The 24,574-nt window shown below is 44.4% G+C and overlaps 1 protein-coding gene across 1 annotated transcript in view; it reads left to right on the top strand.

The window, feature by feature from the left end:
• Positions 1–24,574, top strand: part of ACSL5 (acyl-CoA synthetase long chain family member 5) — a 48,814-nt gene that overhangs the window by 10,835 nt on the left and 13,405 nt on the right. Inside the window, exons 7-17 of the mRNA XM_069979782.1 lie at positions 2,084–2,262; positions 3,003–3,035; positions 11,841–11,892; positions 12,016–12,089; positions 12,683–12,760; positions 14,204–14,338; positions 14,419–14,553; positions 16,681–16,776; positions 17,899–17,971; positions 18,323–18,411; positions 18,501–18,617. Coding sequence (XP_069835883.1) covers positions 2,084–2,262; positions 3,003–3,035; positions 11,841–11,892; positions 12,016–12,089; positions 12,683–12,760; positions 14,204–14,338; positions 14,419–14,553; positions 16,681–16,776; positions 17,899–17,971; positions 18,323–18,411; positions 18,501–18,617 — 1,061 coding nt within the window. The remainder of the gene's footprint in view (positions 1–2,083; positions 2,263–3,002; positions 3,036–11,840; positions 11,893–12,015; positions 12,090–12,682; positions 12,761–14,203; positions 14,339–14,418; positions 14,554–16,680; positions 16,777–17,898; positions 17,972–18,322; positions 18,412–18,500; positions 18,618–24,574) is intronic.

Genomic DNA, 24,574 nt, shown 5'->3' with positions numbered 1-24,574 from the left:
GAGCATTGTCTACACTGGATACAGCTGAGAGCAGGACTAGCTATGTACAATGTATCAGTCTGGAGCTCACAGAGCATTGTCTACACTGGATAGAGCTGAGAGCAGGACTAGCTATGTACAATGTATATATCTGGAGCTCACAGAGCATTGTCTACACTGGATACAGCAGAGAGCAGGACTAGCTATGTACAATGTTTCAGTCTGGAGCTCACAGAGCATTGTCTACACTGGATACAGCTGAGAGCAGGACTAGCTATGTTCAATGTATCAGGCTATAGAGCTCACAGAGCATTGTCTACACTGGATACAGCTGAGAGCAGGACTAGCTATGTACAATGTATCAGTCTGGAGCTCACAGAGCATTGTCTACACTGGATACAGCTGAGAGCAGGACTAGCTATGTACAATGTATCAGTGTGGAGCTCACAGAGCATTGGTTACACTGGATACAGCTGGGAGCAGGACTAGCTATGTACAATGTATCAGTCTGGAGCTCACAGAGCATTGTCTACACTGGATACAGCTGAGAGCAGGACTAGCTATGTGCAATGTATCAGTCTGGAGCTCACAGAGCATTGTCTACACTGGATACAGCTGAGAGCAGGACTAGCTATGTACAATGTATCAGTCTGGAGCTCACAGAGCATTGTCTACACTGGATACAGCTGAGAACAGGACTAGCTATGTACAATGTATCAGGCTATAGAGCTCACAGAGCATTGTCTACACTGGATACAGCTGGGAGCAGGACTATGGGGTATTCCGCTCAGACATAACTTTTGATATGTTGCTGCCCATGGTGAGACTAACAATTCCTTCCATACTTGTTATTATCTATTCAGTCTCCTTCCCCCAGTTCTCAGCTGCTGCTTTCTGCTGAAGACACAAAAATCTGTGTGTGAGCTTTTCTCTCTGTCTCCTCCTTCTCCTCTCTCCCTTCTGAGACGGCTGATGTAAACAAGTCCCTGTCATGCTTTATCTGCAACATTGTAGCTTCTTTGTAATGTTGGGAGGGTTAATTACAGTGAGTTCATCAGCAACTTAATCTCAGAATAATCCTCCCTCCTGCCTCAGTGTCAAAAAGTGTTATTATGGGAGGGCAGGCATGCCTCCGCCACTCTCCACTCTAAAGGCCCTATTCCACTGAATGATTATAGGCCATATGCGGCCGATCATGGCCGTTACGGCCAATAATCGTCCCGTGGAATAGAAGGCAACAATCAGCCGACATTGTTCATGGTCGCGTTGTTTGTTTTTCAACTATGTTAAAAAATAAACGCTGTAGCTCCGTGTAATAGGATCGGACCGCCGCAATCCCCTATGGGCTGCCCGGACGATCAGCAATCACCTGGGCAGCTCCCCGGGGCCCCTGCTGCACTCACCTGCTCGCTGCCGCCGCGTGTAGTAGCGGTGGCAGCGAGCAGGGAACGAGGAGCAAACGAGCTCTGATATCGCTCGTTTGCTCCTCACTCTCGGCCCGTGGAATAAGGGCTTAAGAGCGAAGAGCTACGAAGGGGCATAAGCCCTCCCATTGAAACAGACAGCAGGCGGGATTCCGCTGATATTACTCTGTGTGAACAGACACTATGGGTATAAGCAGGAATTATTGTATCGCAGTATCCATTTCAATGTTAGAAGCCTACGGTCCCAAGCTCTGCTTCACTATCTGGAGTTCATCCTGTGCCTCCTGGTTCATGAATGGAATCCCAGATATAGAGAGTTATAGGAATTACTGTGCAGGCTGGGATGTGACCAGGAGGCCCTATAGCTTATATGATATATGATATATGACATATGATATGATGAGTAGAACACCAGGACTACAGTAAGGACTGACACACAAAGAAGAAGAATAAGAAGAATCACTGGAAATGTATGGAAAGTGGGTGACAACTATAATAGCTGCCTCGGTGGTTGTCACCCATCATGTGATGCTCATGTCAGGAAGCCACTAAATCACGTTACAGTTTTCTTTTGGTTTTGTCCTGAGGACCCCATGGCCTTTGTCACATGATCCCCCGTATACAGGTGGGCTCCTCCATTGTAGTATATAGCTATAAGACTCTGTTCTCTGGTCCCGCAGCCGACTTATCCCTCGTTGTCTGCGATAAACCGGACAAGGCTGTGATTCTGCTCAGTAACTGTGAGAAGGGTCTGACCCCCGGCCTGAAGATCATCGTCCTCATGGAGGGATTCCCAGATGACCTCAGGGACCGGGCTACAAAGTGCGGAGTGGAGCTCCTGCTGATGGCGGATGTGGAGGTAGGTGGGGTGTATAGGGGTAACACTGTGGAGGTGACATAGTCTCTGTGCCCCCTCTTATCACTGGGCCATGGAGTACTGCACCCTGCAAACACAGCTCTGCTCACCTGTACACTGCAGCAAAACCTCAGCAGAAGATGGGACCCAGGGAAAGGGTCAGACATCTACAGGATGGCAAAAAGCTATTTTATATGTACTGCAACCCATCGACAAAACTGGGAACAGCAGCTTTTTAATAAACAAATCCCTCCCACTTACTAAAGCCCCTCCCCTATTCAAAGACCTCCAACTTCGTAGGCTCCTCCCCTACACTAAGCCCTCCTGCTTACTGAGCCCCCCCCCCACACACATGACCAATACCTTTATTGAGGCTCCTCCCCTACAGAAAGCCCGTTCCCTTAATTGGGGCTCCTCCCCTACACAAACTTCTTCCCCTAATTTGGGCTCCTCCCTTACAAAAAGTCCTTCCCTTAATTGAGGCTCCTCCCCTACAGAAAGCCCTTCCCCTAATTGAGGCTCCTCCCCTATAAAAAAGTCATCCCCCTAATTGAGGCTCCTCCCCTACATAAAGCCCTTCCCCTTACTGAGGCTCCTCCCCTACAGAAAGCCCTTCCCCTAATTGGGGCTCCTCCCCTACAGGAGTCAGTGATCATACATGTGATATAATGGGCCATGATGGGCAGGAGGTATCTATGGGCAATGATAAATGTGATAGTAATATTTTCTATCTTTCTTCTCAGTATTTAGGAAAAGAAAACTTCAAGAAGCCCTCGGTAAGTGCTGGAATATTCTTATATACAATCTATATCCATTATCCTGGGGCCAAAGATCACAATGTCACACTGCAGCGAACATGCTAGAAAGATAGATAGATAGATAGATAGATAGATAGATAGATAGATAGATAGATAGATAGATAGGAGATAGATAGATAGGAGATAGATAGATAGATAGATAGATAGATAGATAGATAGATAGATAGATAGGAGATAGATAGATAGGAGATAGATAGATAGATAGATAGATAGATAGATAGATAGATAGGAGATAGATAGATAGATAGATAGGAGATAGATAGATAGGAGATAGATAGATAGATAGATAGATAGATAGATAGGAGATGGATAGATAGATAGATAGATAGATAGATAGATAGATAGATAGGAGATAGATAGATAGATAGATAGGAGATAGATAGATAGATAGATAGATAGGAGATAGATAGATAGGAGATAGATAGATAGATAGATAGATAGATAGGTAGATAGATAGATAGATACGAGATAGATAGATAGATAGATAGATAGATAGATAGATAGATAGGAGATAGATAGATAGATAGATAGATAGATAGGAGATGGATAGATAGATAGATAGATAGATAGATAGATAGATAGGAGATAGATAGATAGATAGATAGATAGATAGATAGATAGATAGATAGATAGGAGATAGATAGGAGATAGATAGGAGATAGATAGATATAGATAGATAGATAGGAGATAGATAGATAGATAGATAGATAGGAGATAGATAGATAGATAGATAGATAGATAGGAGATAGATAGATAGATAGATAGATAGATAGATAGATAGATAGATAGGAGATAGATAGATAGGAGGATAGATAGGAGATAGATAGATAGATAGACAGGGGGAGGGGGGCCGTGCGGCTGTGATCTCACTCGACGCTGCCAAAGCTTTTGACAGCGTCGAGTGTGAATACTTAAGGGCAGTGATGCGGAAAATGGGCATAGGTGAGGGCTATATGAAATGGGTTCGTCTGTTATACGCCAATCCGACAGCAAGGGTACGGGCTAACGGGGGCTTATCAGATAGCTTTAGTTTATATAGGGGAACTAGGCAGGTCTGCCCGCTGTTGCCCCTGATGTTTGCCATAGCGGTGGAGCCCTTGGCCTCGTTCATTCGTTCCTCTGCTGATATAAAGGGGTTTTCCTGGGGGGAAGGGGGGGGGGGAGGAGGAAAAAATCTCCCTATATGCAGACGACATATTGCTGTACACAGATGACTATGATAGCTCTATTGGCCCTATTATGAATGTCATCACCCAGTTTGGATCTAAATCAGGCTTTGCCATCAATTGGGAAAAATCTGCGGTCATGCCCTTGACAACCTCGCTATTGTCCTTAGGATCTCCCCACGTTCCTCTGCAGAGAGTAGAACGGTTTAAATATCTAGGGGTGGTGGTGTCGGCACAGGCAGGAGATTATATTAAGGATAATTTAGTGCCCATTATTAGGAAAAGTGTAACCAAGGTGGACACATGGTGCCGACTGCCCTTATCGGCAGTGGGCAGAGGTAATCTCATTAAAATGGTACTTATGCCACAATTATTATACATATTGCATAATTCTCCCATGTGGATCCCGAATAAATACTTCAAACAGATTAATCCCCTGTTCAGAGAGCTCATATGGCAGAAGAAATCGGCTAGAATTAAACTAGATACTCTCCAGCGGCCCAAGACCGAGGGAGGCCTGGCAATCCCGGACCCCTTCCTCTATTTTATTGCAGCCCAGCTGCAACACATGATAGGGTGGGGACAGACGGAAGAGACGGGTGTAGTGGGCCGGATGGTTTCCTGGCTGACAGGACACACGCCTCCTCTGGCGGCAGTGGACACGGCCTGTGTAATGGGTAAGGGCAGGTTTATGCCAACTCTGCGCCTATTAAGTAGAGTTTGGAAGCACACAAAAACGGTGCTGGGTGTGTCTGGCTTTACTAACCTCACTCCGCTATGGAGGAACCCGCAGCTGCCAGAATTGCTTTGGCTGGAGGGTTTCTCTCCGTGGAAGCGCGCAGGAGTCTTTTATGTAGCGCAGGTATGGAGGGATAGCTCCATTATTTCCTTTGAGACACTTAAAGAAACCTTCCTTTTCACAAATGTAATGTTCCATAAGTATTTACAAATTCGCCATGTATTGCAGACCCAACATAACCTAACGCCTCTAACTCTGTCATCTCATCACCTTCTAGACACTGTGGGAGACAAGGGGGTATGGCGGGGGGCTATATCCTTTGCATACTCCGCATTGATACAATCTAAGTTCTCTGCAGTTCCTCTGACAATCAGGGATAAGTGGGTTCAGGATGTAGGACCTATTGATGAGACCCAATGGCGGGAGGTGTTGGAATGGGTCCCCCTATTGTCCTTATGTGAAGCCCACAACTATTTTTGCTACACAGAGTTTATAAAACCCCATATATTATGCACAAGATAGGGTACAGGTCGACGTCCCATTGTCCGAGGTGTGATGAGGAGGACGCTCATATATTTCATATGTTTTGGGACTGTCAGGAGTTAACTGCCTATTGGGAGGGGGTGAGAGATATTGTTCGGCAGGTTTTTGGTATCTCTATACTATTATCACCGCAACATTACATTTTAGGGTTGCTTGGTGCCCTACAACTAGATGACTATACGGTACAAGGGGTGCAAAGGATCATGTACCAGGCACGTAAAGGCTTTGCTTCTAAATGGATCAATAGGGGGCCACCGACCATACCTGACTTCTTGAGCAGAATGAAGAATATTATTAGACTGGAAAGAGGTGTATATGTTAAAAGGAAATGTCTCCGTAAGTTTGAGCAAATATGGGGGAGATGTTTGGATACACCGGGCATACCGACCCAAATACTACTGCAAACTTGTAGAAATCTCCTTCAGCTGTTTTTCAACGCAATGGCCAGATAGATGATGTGCTAACTGTGGAACAGGACTGTGGTACCGTATGTTCCCTCCCTAACCGGGTCGCCACTGGTGGGCATAAGGAGGCTTCTTATATATGTGCATAGAGGTATGAAATCCCCTTGTAGGGAGTAAAGATAGCTGTACACAACACACAGTGAGAGCCACAGTAGTTTTATGTTTGGAACTTGGATCTATATGTTCTTCTTCTATTCGTGTTCTTTCCATATCTGACATGTAGCAATACCGACATGGGGTGTCGAGCAATTTGTGGGGTATGATACACCTGATAACATTTTTACATACGTGTGTGTGTGTGTGGGGGGGGGGGTATTTGTTTTCCTTGTTTCAAGTTTTGTATGTTTGATTAGGAGGAAGATGTAGAAAATGGTGGTTACATTGCAGATGTTGCTCATTGCTTGTTTCATATATACAGTGCATTAGATACCGTATGTTAGATATTTCACTGCGGTATGCCTTTGCACTAATATGTTGTCAAAAATTATGTATCTGATATGTATTGATTGTGTGACTGTACTGCAATGAACGTGTTAATAAAAAATTATCTGATTAAAAAAAAAAAAAAAAGATAGATAGATAGGATATAGATAGATAGATAGATAGATAGATAGATAGATAGGAGATAGATAGATAGGAGATAGATAGATAGGAGATAGATAGGATATAGATAGATAGGAGATAGATAGATAGATAGATAGATAGATAGATAGATAGATAGATAGATAGATAGGAGATAGATAGATAGATAGATAGATAGATAGATGGATAGATGGATAGATAGATAGGAGATAGATAGATAGATAGATAGATAGATAGATAGATAGATAGGAGATAGATAGATAGATAGATAGATAGATAATAAATAGATAGATAGGAGATAGATAGATAGATAGATAGATAGATAGATAGATAGGAGATAGATAGATAGATAGATAGATAGATAGATAGATAGATAGATAGATAGATAGATAGATAGGAGATAGATAGGAGATAGGAGATAGAGAGATAGATAGATAGATAGATAGATAGATAGATAGATAGATAGATAGATAGATAGGAGATAGAGAGATAGATAGATAGATAGATAGATAGATAGATAGGAGATAGATAGGAGATAGATAGATAGATAGATAGATAGATAGATAGATAGATAGATAGGAGATATATAGATAGATAGATAGATAGATAGATAGATAGATAGATAGATAGATGGGCTATATGCCGACGATACTATTCTATTTATGTCCTCTCCGCAAACTACCCTCCCACTGGCGATCTCCCTTATTAATTTGTTTGGTAGATATTCTGGCCTTTATATTAATTGGTCCAAGTCCGTTTTTATGCCACTATGCCCCGACGGTTGGACGGCTAATGCTCAAGGACTGCCAGTGGTGGCCCAATTTAAATATTTGGGCATCATAATTTGTAGACAATATTCTCTAGATGCCAAGGCAAATGTTTATCCTCTATTGGAATACATTAAATCCAAGTTCAAGATCTGGTCGACTCTCCCTCTAGCAGTGCCCGGACGTATTAATCTCATTAAAATGGTGATATTGCCTAAATGCCTGTATATACTGGAACATGCTTCTGCCCCGGTTCCCATGTCCTTTTTCAGAAATCTACACTCTTTATTTCCCTCCTTTGTGTGGGGGGCATCTAGATCCAAACTGAGCTTACTGACACTTCAGAGGCCCAAGGCGTATGGTGGAATGTCTCTGCCAGACATATACTTGTACTATCTGGCGGGACAGCTGAGGTATCTTGAGAGGTGGGTGGAAGCTAAGATTTTACCTAATAGGGAACATCATTTGGCTCACTTTCTAGATCTCCAGCATTTATGGCCGGTCCTGGAAGGTGGATATTTAAAACCCTCCCGGCTTTTGCCGCTACACAAGCTAGCATCACAAGTATGGGGCGCAGTCAAAAAACTACTGCATTATCAGGGAGTGATGATAGAGACACCCTTATGGTATCACCCTAATTTACCACATTTTTCTGAACACCTGGAACCCTGCTTCTGGATACGACATGGGGTCTGTACAGTGGGAGATGTGTGTCCGGGCCAGGTCTTCTGCTCATTCCAGCAATTGCAAGAAAAATTTGACTTACCACGGGGATCCATGTACAGATATTTACAACTTCGGCACGCTTTCAACGCCCAATTCCCGAGACCCTCTCTACCCTTCTCAGATTATCCTCTTATCGGTGTGTTTAGATCTCAGGGCCCTGGTGGCCTGATCTCTGCACTATACTCATTCCTCATACAGTACCGAATAGAGAATAATCCTTTACCAGTGGAAGACAGGTGGCGATCTTCCTTAGGAGAGCTGTCTGAGGACGAGTGGTCTGACGTCCTATCCTCTCATCTGTATGTTTCCCCTGCCGTTAACAATAGATTGACACAGTTGTTTATCATTCACCAAAGTTACCTCACCCCTGTTAGAATGCATAGAATGGGTAGGTACCCCTCAGAGGAATGTCATAGATGCCACTACCCGAGATCCGACTTTTGGCATATGCTCTGGACTTGTCCAGATGTTGGATCTTTTTGGCAGGAAGTAACAGTCCAGTTGTCTCAGATGTTAGGTATCCCGGTACCGTGTACCCCCAAAATATGTTTGTTAGGCTTACTGGACGAGGAGGAGTGGCCTCATCATTGTAGAATTTTCCTCAGAGAATCTTTATTCATGGCACGAAAGACAATAGCGATGAGATGGATGGACGTCAGACCCCCTTCAGTGAGTAAATGGAAAAAACTAGTTAATTCCACGCTATCGTATGAGTTTATTGTATACAAGCACAGAGGCTGCCCTGGAAAGTTTCGCAAGGTGTGGGGTTGGTGGTGTGACTCACCTCTGACGGCATTTCAGCCTAGTAGATTTATACGGATTGGAGAACGCAATCTCCCTTCCCCTCAAGGAGGGAACTAGTATGACTCCGTGTAATTCTTATATGCGGATGTTCTTCCTAGTTGTAATGTGACTTGTGTGATGTATGCTACATTGTGCTACTTTATCTTTTCTGTACTGCCAATTTTGTTTTTTATGTTTAATTATTTCTTGGATGCAAGTATACTTCTTTCTGCTCTGCTGAGCTGTCATGTACATGTTTTGTTATGATATATGTAATACTTGTGTCTGCTCTTTATCCTTCATAAAAGGAGTTTAAAAAAAGATAGATAGATAGATAGATAGATAGATAGATAGATAGATGGGAGATAGATAGATAGATAGATAGATAGATAGATAGATAGATAGATAGATAGATAGATAGATAGGAGATAGATAGGAGATAGATAGGAGATAGATAGGAGATAGATAGATAGATAGGAGATAGATAGGAGATAGATAATAGATAGATAGATAGGAGATAGATAGATAGATAGATAGGAGATAGATAGATAGATAGATAGATAGATAGATAGATAGATAGATAGATAGATAGTCAAAAGTAATTGTGATTTATTCTATGGTAAAACAGCACAGCAAAGTGTCAGATAGCGACGTTTCAACGACCTCCGTCGTCTTTTTCAAGCGTGACAACACTACAAACATCAGATCCTCTTATACAGGTGAGTGAATCAGTATACAACAGTGATTGGTGCACTAGTGCACGTGACATACAATTGACAGACATATCTTTTATCAAGAAACTTCTATTCATGTGTTAAGGTACAATGTTTCTTGTACGGGTGTTTGGTGAAAGTGATAAAAAATAAAAAATAAGAAAGCTCGAACCAAACGGCGAGTCATACATAGGGTTCAATGATTAAGTCCAATACATGTTGATTGTAGCGGTTGCGGCTCACCACCAATTAAGTCAGTTCAGGAACCTCGGCAGCAGAGTGTTAAGGAATACATGTTCACACCCATCAGGTATTAAGGCCAATATGCATGTTGAGAGTAGTAGTATTTTGGGAGCAAGGTACTTCAGGCAGCTCTTCGTGGGATCGCATCACCCCAGTACACATTTGTGTACGGTACCACAATCTCACTATTCCCTTGTTCCTAACTACAAAAAAACGCATCAATGTGTAAACAGTCACAAACAGACCTATCGAAAGCATTTAACACGGTACTAAGGACAGACAGGGAGTCTAGCCTCACCCGGGACCTGTGGCTTCTCCGGTACCGCTTCCTCCCTCTGTTCTGTGACCTCTCCAGGCCCCTTCCCGTCTATTGCTTCCATAGAAGGTATCGCAGCTAAAAAAACGCTGCTTCTGAATAGTGGCTGCATTTTATGGAAAAATCCACCGATAGATGATACCATACATGCCTCGGTTCTTATTTTAGCTCCCATGGGTGGTGAGTCAGCCCGCCGCAATCCATATTTCATACATGATTTTATCTAAAATATAAAACAAAAGTTAATTTCAAGAAGATCTATAGTTTTTATATCACTTGTATTCCTTAATACTCTGCTGCCGAGGTTCCTGAACTGACTTAATTGGTGGTGAGCCGCAACCGCTACAATCAACATGTATTGGACTTAATCATTGAACCCTATGTATGACTCGCCGTCTGGTTCGAGCTTTCTTATTTTTTATCACTTTCACCAAACACCCGTACAAGAAACATTGTACCTTAACTCATGAATAGAAGTTTCTTGATAAAAGATATGTCTGTCAATTGTATGTCACGTGCACTAGTGCACCAATCACTGTTGTATACTGATTCACTCACCTGTATAAGAGGATCTGATGTTTGCAGTGTTGAAACGTCGCTATCTGACACTTTGCTGTGCTGTTTTACCATGGAATAAATCACAATTACTTTAGACTACTTCGGAGTGCTGTGGAGATTTCTGCTATATACAAAGTTAAGTCGTGGTCTCGACTTCCCGCAGGCACCCAAGATCCAAAATATCTAGATAGATAGATAGATAGATAGATAGATAGATAGATAGATAGATAGATAGGAGATAGATAGATAGGAGATAGATAGGAGATAGATAGGAGATAGATAGATAGATAGATAGATAGATAGATAGATAGATAGATAGATAGATAGATAGATAGATAGGAGATAGATAGATAGGAGATAGATAGGAGATAGATAGATAGATAGATAGATAGATAGATAGATAGATAGATAGGAGATAGATAGATAGATAGATAGATAGATAGATAGGAGATAAGATAGATAGATAGATAGATAGATAGATAGATAGATAGATAGATAATAGATAGATAGATAGATAGATAGATAGATAGATAGATAGGAGATAGATAGGAGATAGATAGATAGATAGATAGATAGATAGATAGGAGATAGATAGATAGATAGATAGATAGGAGATAAGATAGATAGATAGATAGATAGATAGATAGATAGATAGATAATAGATAGATAGATAGATAGATAGATAGATAGATAGATAGATAGGAGATAGATAGATAGATAGAAGATAGATAGGAGATAGATAGGAGATAGATAGATAGATAGATAGATAGATAGATAGATAGATAGGAGATAGATAGATAGATAGATAGATAGATAGATAGATAGATAGATAGGAGATAGATAGATAGATAGATAGATAGATAGATAGATAGATAGGAGATAGATAGATAGGAGATAGATAGATAGATAGATAGATAGATAGATAGATAGGAGATAGATAGATAGGAGATAGATAGATAGATAGATAGATAGATAGAAGATAGATAGATAGATAGATAGATAGATAGATAGATAGATAGATAGATAGGAGATAGATAGATAGATAGATAGATAGGAGATAGATAGATAGATAGATAGATAGATAGATAGATAGATAGATAGATAGATAGGAGATAGATAGATTGGATTACTGTTGGCTCATCCTCCTCTGTTCCCTATTACAGCCTCCTGGTCCTGAGGATTTATGTCTCATCTGTTTCACCAGTGGAACAACAGGTAAAGCTGAGGGAATAGTGATAGAAGTCCTGAGAAGGAAAGAGCTCAGTTGTGGGATTATAATCTGCTCCCTATTACTACAGTTACGGGGAAAATCCTTCTTATAATACTTTCTTCTATCAGGTGACCCTAAAGGGGCGATGCTCACCCACAAAAACATCGTAGCTGATTTCAGCAGTTTCCTTAAAGCCACAGAAGTAAGTGACTACTATCATCTATCTATCTATCTATCTATCTATCTATCTATCTATCTATCTATCTATCTATCTCCTATCTATCTATCTCCTATCTATCTATCTACCTATCTATGTATCTATGTATCTATCTATCATCTATCTATCTATCTATCTATCTATCTATCTATCTATCTATCTATCTATCTCCTATCTATCTATCTATCTATCTATCTATCTATCTCCTATCTATCTATCTATCTCCTATCTATCTATCTATCTATCTCCTATCTATCTATCTATCTATCTATCTATCTATCTATCTCCTATCTATCTACCTCCTCTCTATCTATCTACCTATCTATGTATCTATCTATCTATCTATCTATCTATCTCTTATCTATCTATCTACCTATCTATGTATCTATCTATCTACTATCTATCATCTATTTGTCTACAATATCCTATACTATCTACCATCCTATATCCTGCACTATACACCGCCCTATATACTATATCCTACACTATATACAATCCTATATACTATATACCCCTATACATGGCCATAGTCCAGGGCTGTGTGCTCACTGACTTGTTCCCTTTGTCGTACTGTACAGAGCACCTTCGCCCCGATGACCTCGGACATAGAAATATCTTATTTGCCGATGGCGCACATGTTTGAGCGGGTGGTTCAGGTAAGGACCGTGCTCGGGGTCAGGGCTCAGGGTGTCATTGTGTAAGACAGAGGATGACCCACGGACCCCAGAAACACAACAACAACGCTACCTCAGCTTGTCTTTATTATAGGGCATTAGGATATTATACATGGGGAGGGGGTACAGCCAGCAAGCCTAGAGGTAAGTAGTACTATAACTTGTGGTTTAGGGGTAAGTAATATTATCCCTGGTGGCCGAAGGGGTAAGTAATACTACTCCTGGTGACCTAGGATTAAGTAATACTATTCCTCGAGGTCAAGGGGTAAGTAATACTAATTCTGGTGGTTTACAAGTAAGTTGTCTAGGAGTGAGTATTCCTGGTGATTTTGGGTTAAGTTATACTATTTCTGTTGGTCAGTGAGTAACTAATATTATTCTTGGTGGACTAGAATAAAGTACTAATATTCCTGGTGGTCTAGGGGAAAGTAATATTATCCTTGGTGGTCTAGTAGCGTTACTCCTGGTATAGGAGTAAGTAATAGTTTTTATGGTGATCAAGAAGTAATATTATTCTTGGCAGTCTAGGAGTAAATAATATTATTCCTGGTGGTCATGGAGTAAGTAATACTATTCCTGGTGGTCTAGTAGTAAGTAATACTATTCCTGGTGGTCATGGAGTAAGCAATATTATTATTGGTGGACAAGAAGTAAGTAATACTATCTCTAGTGGTCTAGGAGTAAGTAATACTATCTCTGGTGGTTTAGTAGTAAGTAATACTATCTCTGGTGGTTTAGTAGTAAGTAATACTATTCCTGTTGGTCATGGAGTAAGTAAAATTACTCCTGGTGGTCATGGAGTAAATAATTTAATTCCTGGTAGTCTAGGAGTAAGTAATACTCTTCCAGGTGTTCTAGGAGTAAGTAACCCTATTCCTGGTGGTCTAGAAGTAAGTAACCATATTCCTGGTGGTCTAGAAGTAAGTAACCCTATTCCTGGTGGTCTAGAAGTAAGTAACCCTATTCCTGGTGGTCTAGGAGTAAGTAGCCCTATTCCTGGTGGTCTAGGAGTAAGTAACCCTATTCCTGGTGGTCTAGGAGTAAGTAGCCCTATTCCTGGTGGTCTAGGAGTAAGTAGCCCTATTCCTGGTGGTCTAGGAGTAAATAGTTTTATTCCTGGTCTAGAAGTGAGTAATACTAATACTATTCCTGGTGGTCATAAAATTTTTGATCTTTGATCTAGGATCTAGGAATAAGTGATCCTATTCCTGGTGGTCTAGAAGTAAGTAACACTAATTCTAGTGGTCTAGGGGTAAATAATTTAATTCCTGGTAGTCTAGGAGTAAGTAGTACTATTACAGGAGTAAGTATCCCTATTCCTGGTGGTCCATGGTCCATGGTCCATGTGCTAGAGGTCCAGTATATTGTCCCTGGTGGCCACACGTCTATGGTCATGCCTCCTTTTCTTTGTGCCTCCTCTGACAGACAGTCGTCTTCTGCTCCGGAGCCAAGGTCGGCTTTTTCCAGGGTGATATCCGCCTCCTGACAGATGATATGAAGACTCTGAGGCCGACAATTTTCCCCACAGTCCCCAGACTGCTGAACCGGATATATGATAAGGTACAAGGGGGCGGAGTCTTCCCATAGGCAGGAAGCAGACTTCCGACCATTGTAACAACCCAATAATTCTTTTCCCCCAGATACAAAGCGGGGCCCAGACTCCAACCAAGAAGTTCCTGCTGGACCTCGCTGTAACCTGTAAATTTGCCGAAGTTAAGAAGGGAATTATCCGGAACGACAGCATTTGGGATAAATTAATATTTAAGAAGGTTCAGGTGAGTCGGAGAAAACAGGAGTAACATGGAAACCATCGAAACACTGCACACAATACTCAATGGCGTAGCCATCTCTGGCCATTCACTGGACATCTGTCCTTCTTCAGGGAAATTGTAATATCCCTGGTGGTGCAGTGGCACAGTGACAGCATCCCTGGTGGTCCAGTGGCACAGTGACAGCATCCCTGGTGGTCCAGTGGCACAGTGACAGCATCCCTGGTGGTCCAGTGGCACAGTGACAGCATCCCTGCTGGTGCAGTGGCACAGTGACAGCATCCCTGCTGGTGCAGTGGCACAGTGACAGCATCCCTGCTGGTGCAGTGGCACAGTGACAGCATCCCTGGTGGTGCAGTGGCACAGTGACAGCATCCCTGCTGGTGCAGTGGCACAGTGACAGCATCCCTGGTGGTGCAGTGGCACAGTGACAGCATCCCTGGCGGTGCAGTGGCACAGTGACAGCATCCCTGGTGGTGCAGTGGCACAGTGATAACATACCTGGTAGATCAGAGGTTTAATAATAACATCCTTGATAATTTAAGAGGTTGTAATAGTTTCTCTAGTAATCCAGTTCTTTAGTGGTAACATTCCTGGTGGGCCAGTGGTGCCATTAATATCTCTGATAATCCAGTGAATCAGTAATAGTAATTCCTAGTGATCCAGGAGCTTATTACTAACATCTGTAGGTCTAGTCTCTCTGTAACACTTACAACTCTAACATTTTAATTAGTCCAGTAGATTGTTAGTAATGTCCCTGGTGGTCCAGTAGTTTGTTAGTAGTATCCCTGGTGGTCCAGTAAACTGTTAGTGCTATCCTTGGTGGTCCAGTATATTGTTAGTACTATCCCTGGTAGTCCAGTAGACTGTTAGTGCTATCCTTGGTGGTCCAGTATATTGTTAGTACTATCCCTGGTAGTCCAGTAGACTGTTAGTGATATCCTTGGTGGTCCAGTATATTGTTAGTACTATCCCTGGTGGTCCAGTAAACTGTTAGTGCTATCCTTGGTGGTCCAGTATATTGTTAATACTATCCCTGGTAGTCCAGTAGACTGTTAGTGATATCCTTGGTGGTCCAGTATATTGTTAGTACTATCCCTGGTGGTCCAGTAAACTGTTAGTGCTATCCTTGGTGGTCCAGTATATTGTAAGTACTATCCCTGGTAGTCCAGGGGTTCTAACAGATTCTCTGGTCATCCAGCGCTTCAGTAATAGCATCACTGTTGTCCCTGTGGTTTATAATAAACCTGGTAGAGGAGGGACTCTGCAGTAACATCTCTAATGGTTCAGCACTAAGGTCACAACATTCATGGTGGTCTAGTTGTATAGTTGTAACAGTCCTGGTTGTCCACTGGTTTGGTTGTGAAATTCCTGGTGGTCTGGTGGTTTAGTAATAACATCTGTTGGCCCTGTCATTTTTACATATCATATCTCAGTAATAACATCAGTGCTTCAGTATTGTGGCTATTTATTTATAGATCTGTTAGTCCAGGCACTCAGAGTAGTAACATCAGTCCTGATAGTCTAGTGGTTTGGTTACATTACCGATGGTCCAGTGGTTTAGTACTAACAATCTGTTTGCCTCTGTGGTTCATTAAAAATAGATGTAGTAGTCCAGGGGGCTCAGTAATAACATCTCTGTTGGTCCAGGACTTCATTAATATTCCTGGTGGTCTGGAGGTTCAGTGATAGAATTCCTAATGGCCCAGTGATTTCAGTACTGACGTCCTTGTTGTTCATTAATAATAGATCTGGTAGCCCAGGGGCTCTGTATTAACATCTCTACTGTTCCATTACAACATTCCTTTTAGCCAAGTGTCCCTTTAAAAGATCCCTGGTGGTCCAGAGATCAGAATAAACATCCCTATGGGCCCTGCAATTCATTAATGATAGGTCTGGTACACACAGGACTCAGTAATAAGAGCCACTGGGGGTTCAGAAGCCATTTAATAACAACATTCCTGGTGGTCCAGTGGTTCAGTTAACAGCCCTGATGAGCTAAAACATAAATTCAATGGGGGCTACAATTGTCTAGTGACTTTTGATGTTTTATGCTTTTACTAATTACCTTGTATAATGTTTGTGGATATTTAGTTATTTCTATAATTGTATATTTTACCCCCTTCTGCCTAGGAAACCATGGGAGGCCGTGTTCGGGTGATGGTAACAGCAGCAGCCCCCATATCCGAGAACGTCCTGTCCTTCCTGAGAGCCGCTCTGGGCAGTCAGGTCAGTTTAGGATGTTTATGTTGGGGCGTGGCACTTAAAGGGTAACTCCAGAACTCCCTGATTTATTATGGCAGTCATCTTATTATAAACCAGTGTTGATGACTTTGGGCAAAACCTCTTTGATAGACGTCCCCTACAATATACTGACTGCGGGGAGGCCATCCCATAGACAAGTGGGTGGAGCCTAGCAAGTGTTCCGTTTCCCTGCAGCGCCACCACAGGGGAATAAATTATTACATACATTCTATTTACAGCAATAGGCTGGGCTTGTAATTCAAGGGCATCAAGGGTCTTACAAAGACCCCTCCTAGGTGATATATGAGGGTCCGGCAGGCCGCCATTGTTAGTTGTCACTGCCCCATCTGTTTCTTTTCTATATAGTAATTATATCAATACAAAACAATAAACTCTCTCAGTACTCTGATCAGGTGGAACCATAGAGATGAAGTTCCCCTTTAAGGCTATGTTCACACGGCGTGAGAGATCGGCCGTTCCGTGACCCCCGCCGGGTCACGGAACGGCTGGTCTCTGCCCGGATCATCGCGGCCGGTACTTACTTTTATGTAGTGTGAACATAGCCTAAAGGTGTATTACACTCAGACATAACTGCTGCCCATGGTGAGACTAACAATTCCTACCGTACTTGTTATTATCTATTCAGTCTCCTTCCCCCAGTTCTCAGCTTCTGCTTTCTGCTGAAGACATAAAAATATGTGTGTGAGCTTTTCTCTCTGTCTCCCCCTCCTCCTCCCCCCTCCCTTCTGAGACGGCTGATGTAAACAAGTCCCTGGCAGGCTTTATCTGCAACATTGGAGCTTCTCTGTAATGCTGGGAGGGATAATCACAGTTTCTCAGCAACTTGACCTCAGACATAACCCTCCCAGCATTACAATAAGTAATTGTCATTCTCACCGTGGGCAGCAACATATCAGAAGTTAGGATTGAGTGGAAGACCCCTTTAACTATATATCGGGGGGGGGTCCGTGACAATGCTCAAGTACAATTTCTCATCTCCTTGCCCCCTCCCACTGGGCGGGTCTTATGGATATTGGGTGTGGTCTTGATGTGATGTTACTGATGCCGTAGCTTTCTCTGTATTACAATGACGACTTCTGATGACAGATTTTCGAGGCGTACGGTCAGACAGAATGCGGCGCCGGTTGCTCGTTCACCACCCCCGGAGACTGGACGGCAGGTGAGACAATGCTGACTGATCAGTTGTTATAACATATCCGCTTTCTTCCAGAAACTGCGCCATCCTGTCCTCGGTTTGGGTGCGGTATTACAGCTTAGTTCCATTGACATAAATATAGCCGGGTTGTAATACCGCACGCAGCCTGGGGACAAGGGGGCGCTGTGTTTTTCTAGATCTTGGATAGCCCTTTTTTTTTGTTGTATCACAGAAAGTTGAGTGACAACCAGTATGGCTGCCATTATGAAACCTATAAGAGCTGTCACCCACCTGGAGCAGCGTCCTCATCCAATGAGTTGCAGAACTACAACTCCCATCATGCCCTGACATCCATATTAACCCTTTCTCTTCCAGGACACGTCGGCGCTCCGCTGCCATGTAACTACCTGAAGCTGGTGGATGTGACCGACATGAATTACTTCTCATCCAATGGAGAGGGGGAGGTGAGGATAGAGGCTATTGCTCCCTGGTATCAGCCAGGTCAGGCCAGGGGAGAGGCTGGCTCTATAACATTCATGCTTCTACTTTCTAGGTTTGTATTAAAGGCCCCAATGTGTTCCAAGGATATCTGAAAGACCCCGAGAAGACAGCGGAAGCCATAGATGAGGAGGGGTGGCTGCACACCGGGGATATCGGGAAGTGGCTGCCGGTAAGTCGGGACCCTGATGGAGAATCTATGTAAAATCAGCCCCCCCCCCCCTATGTTTTAGATAGCAGCTGTCCTCCTATAGAGCAGAGGGGCCCCTATGTTATAGATAGCAGCTGTCCTCCTATAGAGCAGTGGGGCCCCCTATGTTATAGATAGCAGCTGTCCTCCTATAGAGCAGAGGGGCCCCTATGTTATAGATAGCAGCTGTCCTCCTATAGAGCAGAGGGGCCCCTATGTTATAGATAGCAGCTGTCCTCCTATAGAGCAGTGGGGCCCCCTATGTTATAGATAGCAGCTGTCCTCCTATAGAGCAGAGGGGCTCCTATGTTATAGATAGCAGCTGTCCTCCTATAGAGCAGAGGAGCCCCCTATGTTATAGATAGCAGCTGTCCTCCTATAGAGCAGAGGGGCCCCTATGTTATAGATAGCAGCTGTCCTCCTATAGAGTAGAGGGGCCCCCTATGTTATAGATAGCAGCTGTCCTCCTATAGAGCAGAGGGGCCCCTATGTTATAGATAGCAGCTGTCCTCCTATAGAGTAGAGGGGCCCCCTATGTTATAGATAGCAGCTGTCCTCCTATAGAGCAGAGGGGCCCCTATGTTATAGATAGCAGCTGTCCTCCTATAGAGCAGAGGGGCCCCCTATGTTATAGATAGCAGCTGTCCTCCTATAGAGTAGAGGGGCCCCCTATGTTATAGATAGCAGCTGTCCTCCTATAGAGCAGAGGGGCCCCTATGTTATAGATAGCAGCGCTCTCCTTCTATAGAGCAGAGGGGCCCCCTATGTTATAGATAGCAGCTGTCCTCCTATAGAGCAGAGGGGCCCCTATGTTATAGATAGCAGCGCTCTCCTTCTATAGAGCAGAGGGGCCCCTATGTTATAGATAGCAGCTGTCCTCCTATAGAGCAGAGGGGCCCCTATGTTATAGATAGCAGCTGTCCTCCTATAGAGCAGTGGGGCCCCCTATGTTATAGATAGCAGCTGTCCTCCTATAGAGCAGTGGGGCCCCCTATGTTATAGATAGCAGCTGTCCTCCTATAGAGCAGAGGGGCCCCTATGTTATAGATAGCAGCTGTCCTCCTATAGAGCAGTGGGGCCCCCTATGTTATAGATAGCAGCTGTCCTCCTATAGAGCAGAGGGGCCCCTATGTTATAGATAGCAGCTGTCCTCCTATAGAGCAGAGGGGCCCCTATGTTATAGATAGCAGCTGTCCTCCTATAGAGCAGAGGGGCCCCTATGTTATAGATAGCAGCTGTCCTCCTATAGAGCAGAGGGGCCCCCTATGTTTTAGATAGCAGCTGTCCTCCTATAGAGCAGAGGGGCCCCCTATGTTATAGATAGCAGCGCTCTCCTTCTATAGAGCAGAGGGCCCCTATGTTATAGACAGCAGCTGTCCTCCTATAGAGCAGAGGGGCCCCTATGTTATAGATAGCAGCGCTCTCCTCCTATAGAGCAGAGGGGCCCCTATGTTATAGATAGCAGCGCTCTCCTCCTATACAGCAGAGGGGCCCCTATGTTATAGATAGCAGCGCTCTCCTTCTATAGAGCAGAGGGGCCCCTATGTTACAGATAGCAGCTGTCCTCCTATAGAGCAGAGGGGCCCCTATGTTATAGATAGCAGCGCTCTCCTCCTATAGAGCAGAGGGGCCCCTATGTTATAGATAGCAGCGCTCTCCTTCTATAGAGCAGAGGGGCCCCTATGTTATAGATAGCAGCTGTCCTCCTATAGAGCAGAGGGGCCCCTATGTTATAGATAGCAGCTCCTATAGAGCAGAGGGGCCCCTATGTTATAGATAGCAGCGCTCTCCTTCTATAGAGCAGAGGGGCCCCTATGTTATAGATAGCAGCTGTCCTCCTATAGAGCAGAGGGGCCCCTATGTTATAGATAGCAGCTGTCCTCCTATAGAGCAGAGGGGCCCCTATGTTATAGATAGCAGCTGTCCTCCTATAGAGCAGAGGGGCCCCCTATGTTATAGATAGCAGCGCTCTCCTCCTATAGAGCAGAGGGGCCCCTATGTTATAGATAGCAGCACTGCCCTCCTATAGAGTAGAGGGCCCCTATGTTATAGATAGCAGCTGTCCTCCTATAGAGCAGAGGGGCCCCTATGTTATAGATAGCAGCGCTCTCCTCCTATAGAGCAGAGGGGCCCCTATGTTATAGATAGCAGGCCTCTCCTCCTATAGAGCAGAGGGGCCCCTATGTTATAGATAGCAGCTGTCCTCCTATAGAGCAGAGGGGCCCCTATGTTATAGATAGCAGCTGTCCTCCTATAGAGCAGAGGGGCTCCTATGTTATAGATAGCAGCTGTCCTCCTATAGAGCAGAGGAGCCCCCTATGTTATAGATAGCAGCTGTCCTCCTATAGAGCAGAGGGGCCCCTATGTTATAGATAGCAGCTGTCCTCCTATAGAGCAGAGGGGCCCCCTATGTTATAGATAGCAGCTATCCTATAGAGCAGAGGGGCCCCCTATGTTATAGATAGCAGCTGTCCTCCTATAGAGCAGAGGGGCCCCTATGTTATAGATAGCAGCGCTCTCCTTCTATAGAGCAGAGGGGCCCCTATGTTATAGATAGCAGCTGTCCTCCTATAGAGTAGAGGGGCCCCCTATGTTATAGATAGCAGCTGTCCTCCTATAGAGCAGAGGGGCCCCTATGTTATAGATAGCAGCTGTCCTCCTATAGAGCAGAGGGGCCCCTATGTTATAGATAGCAGCGCTCTCCTCCTATACAGCAGAGGGGCCCCTATGTTATAGATAGCAGGCCTCTCCTCCTATAGAGCAGAGGGGCCCCTATGTTATAGATAGCAGCGCTCTCCTCCTATACAGCAGAGGGGCCCCTATGTTATAGATAGCAGCGCTCTCCTCCTATACAGCAGAGGGGCCCCTATGTTATAGATAGCAGCGCTCTCCTTCTATAGAGCAGAGGGGCCCCTATGTTACAGATAGCAGCTGTCCTCCTATAGAGCAGAGGGGCCCCTATGTTATAGATAGCAGCGCTCTCCTCCTATAGAGCAGAGGGGCCCCTATGTTATAGATAGCAGCGCTCTCCTTCTATAGAGCAGAGGGGCCCCTATGTTATAGATAGCAGCTGTCCTCCTATAGAGCAGAGGGGCCCCTATGTTATAGATAGCAGCTCCTATAGAGCAGAGGGGCCCCTATGTTATAGATAGCAGCGCTCTCCTTCTATAGAGCAGAGGGGCCCCTATGTTATAGATAGCAGCTGTCCTCCTATAGAGCAGAGGGGCCCCTATGTTATAGATAGCAGCTGTCCTCCTATAGAGCAGAGGGGCCCCTATGTTATAGATAGCAGCTGTCCTCCTATAGAGCAGAGGGGCCCCCTATGTTATAGATAGCAGCGCTCTCCTCCTATAGAGCAGAGGGGCCCCTATGTTATAGATAGCAGCACTGCCCTCCTATAGAGTAGAGGGCCCCTATGTTATAGATAGCAGCTGTCCTCCTATAGAGCAGAGGGGCCCCTATGTTATAGATAGCAGCGCTCTCCTCCTATAGAGCAGAGGGGCCCCTATGTTATAGATAGCAGGCCTCTCCTCCTATAGAGCAGAGGGGCCCCTATGTTATAGATAGCAGCTGTCCTCCTATAGAGCAGAGGGGCCCCTATGTTATAGATAGCAGCTGTCCTCCTATAGAGCAGAGGGGCTCCTATGTTATAGATAGCAGCTGTCCTCCTATAGAGCAGAGGAGCCCCCTATGTTATAGATAGCAGCTGTCCTCCTATAGAGCAGAGGGGCCCCTATGTTATAGATAGCAGCTGTCCTCCTATAGAGCAGAGGGGCCCCCTATGTTATAGATAGCAGCTATCCTATAGAGCAGAGGGGCCCCCTATGTTATAGATAGCAGCTGTCCTCCTATAGAGCAGAGGGGCCCCTATGTTATAGATAGCAGCGCTCTCCTTCTATAGAGCAGAGGGGCCCCTATGTTATAGATAGCAGCTGTCCTCCTATAGAGTAGAGGGGCCCCCTATGTTATAGATAGCAGCTGTCCTCCTATAGAGCAGAGGGGCCCCTATGTTATAGATAGCAGCTGTCCTCCTATAGAGCAGAGGGGCCCCTATGTTATAGATAGCAGCGCTCTCCTCCTATACAGCAGAGGGGCCCCTATGTTATAGATAGCAGGCCTCTCCTCCTATAGAGCAGAGGGGCCCCTATGTTATAGATAGCAGCGCTCTCCTCCTATACAGCAGAGGGGCCCCTATGTTATAGATAGCAGGCCTCTCCTCCTATAGAGCAGAGGGGCCCCTATGTTATAGATAGCAGCTGTCCTCCTATAGAGCAGAGGGGCCCCTATGTTATAGATAGCAGCTGTCCTCCTATAGAGCAGAGGGGCCCCTTTGTTATAGATAGCAGCTGTCCTCCTATAGAGCAGAGGGGCCCCTATGTTATAGATAGCAGCTGTCCTCCTATAGAGTAGAGGGGCCCCCTATGTTATAGATAGCAGCTGTCCTCCTATAGAGCAGAGGGGCTCCTATGTTATAGATAGCAGCTGTCATCCTATAGAGCAGAGGGGCCCCCTATGTTATAGATAGCAGCTGTCCTCCTATAGAGCAGAGGGGCCCCTATGTTATAGATAGCAGCTGTCCTCCTATAGAGCAGAGGGGCCCCTATGTTATAGATAGCAGCTGTTCTCCTATAGAGCAGAGGGGCCCCTATGTTATAGATAGCAGCTGTCCTCCTATAGAGCAGAGGGGCCCCTATGTTATAGATAGCAGCTGTCCTCCTATAGAGCAGAGGGGCCCCCTATGTTATAGATAGCAGCTGTCCTCCTATAGAGTAGAGGGGCCCCCTATGTTATAGATAGCAGCTGTCCTCCTATAGAGCAGAGGGGCCCCTATGTTATAGATAGCAGCGCTCTCCTTCTATAGAGCAGAGGGGCCCCCTATGTTATAGATAGCAGCTGTCCTCCTATAGAGCAGAGGGGCCCCTATGTTATAGATAGCAGCGCTCTCCTTCTATAGAGCAGAGGGGCCCCTATGTTATAGATAGCAGCTGTCCTCCTATAGAGCAGAGGGGCCCCTATGTTATAGATAGCAGCTGTCCTCCTATAGAGCAGAGGGGCCCCTATGTTATAGATAGCAGCTGTCCTCCTATAGAGCAGAGGGGCCCCTATGTTATAGATAGCAGCTGTCCTCCTATAGAGTAGAGGGGCCCCCTATGTTATAGATAGCAGCTGTCCTCCTATAGAGCAGAGGGGCCCCTATGTTATAGATAGCAGCTGTCCTCCTATAGAGTAGAGGGGCCCCCTATGTTATAGATAGCAGCTGTCCTCCTATAGAGCAGAGGGGCCCCTATGTTATAGATAGCAGCGCTCTCCTTCTATAGAGCAGAGGGCCCCCTATGTTATAGATAGCAGCTGTCCTCCTATAGAGCAGAGGGGCCCCCTATGTTATAGATATTATATTTTTAGTTTTTGGGGGTTAGGTCCATTAGGGTTTTTTTTTCTAAACTTTATTGATTACTGTCCCACTATATTGCCTCTAACCCCTGACGCTTGCATAGTCATAGAGTACAGGATAAAATTCTGTCTGCCCTCCTGCACCACAAGGGGGCGCTCACCGCATACTGTTACATTGTAAAAGTTATAATAGCACTGTATGCAGTAGCCTCTGAAGCTCCCCCTAGTGGCGGAAAGAGATATAAATTAACTATAAAATACAGAATGTTGAATTAAAGGGGAACTTCGGCGAAAATCTTTTTCTTTCAAATCAACTGGTATCAGAAAGTTATATAATTTGTTATTGACTTCTGTTAAAAAATATCCATCCTTCCAGTACTTATCACTGATGTATGTCCTGCAGGAAGTGATGTATTCTCTCTAGTCTGACACAGTGCTCTCTGCTGCCACCTCTGTCCATGTCAGGAACCGTCCAGAGCAGCAGCAAATCCCCATAGAAAAGTCAGTGCTTATAGATTTTCTCTTTTGTAATATGTTCTTAAAAAACC

Source organism: Dendropsophus ebraccatus, chromosome 8 (assembly GCF_027789765.1).
Source record: "Dendropsophus ebraccatus isolate aDenEbr1 chromosome 8, aDenEbr1.pat, whole genome shotgun sequence".
Taxonomy (NCBI): Eukaryota; Metazoa; Chordata; class Amphibia; order Anura; family Hylidae; genus Dendropsophus; species Dendropsophus ebraccatus.
This window is presented reverse-complemented; position numbering and strand designations above follow the sequence as displayed.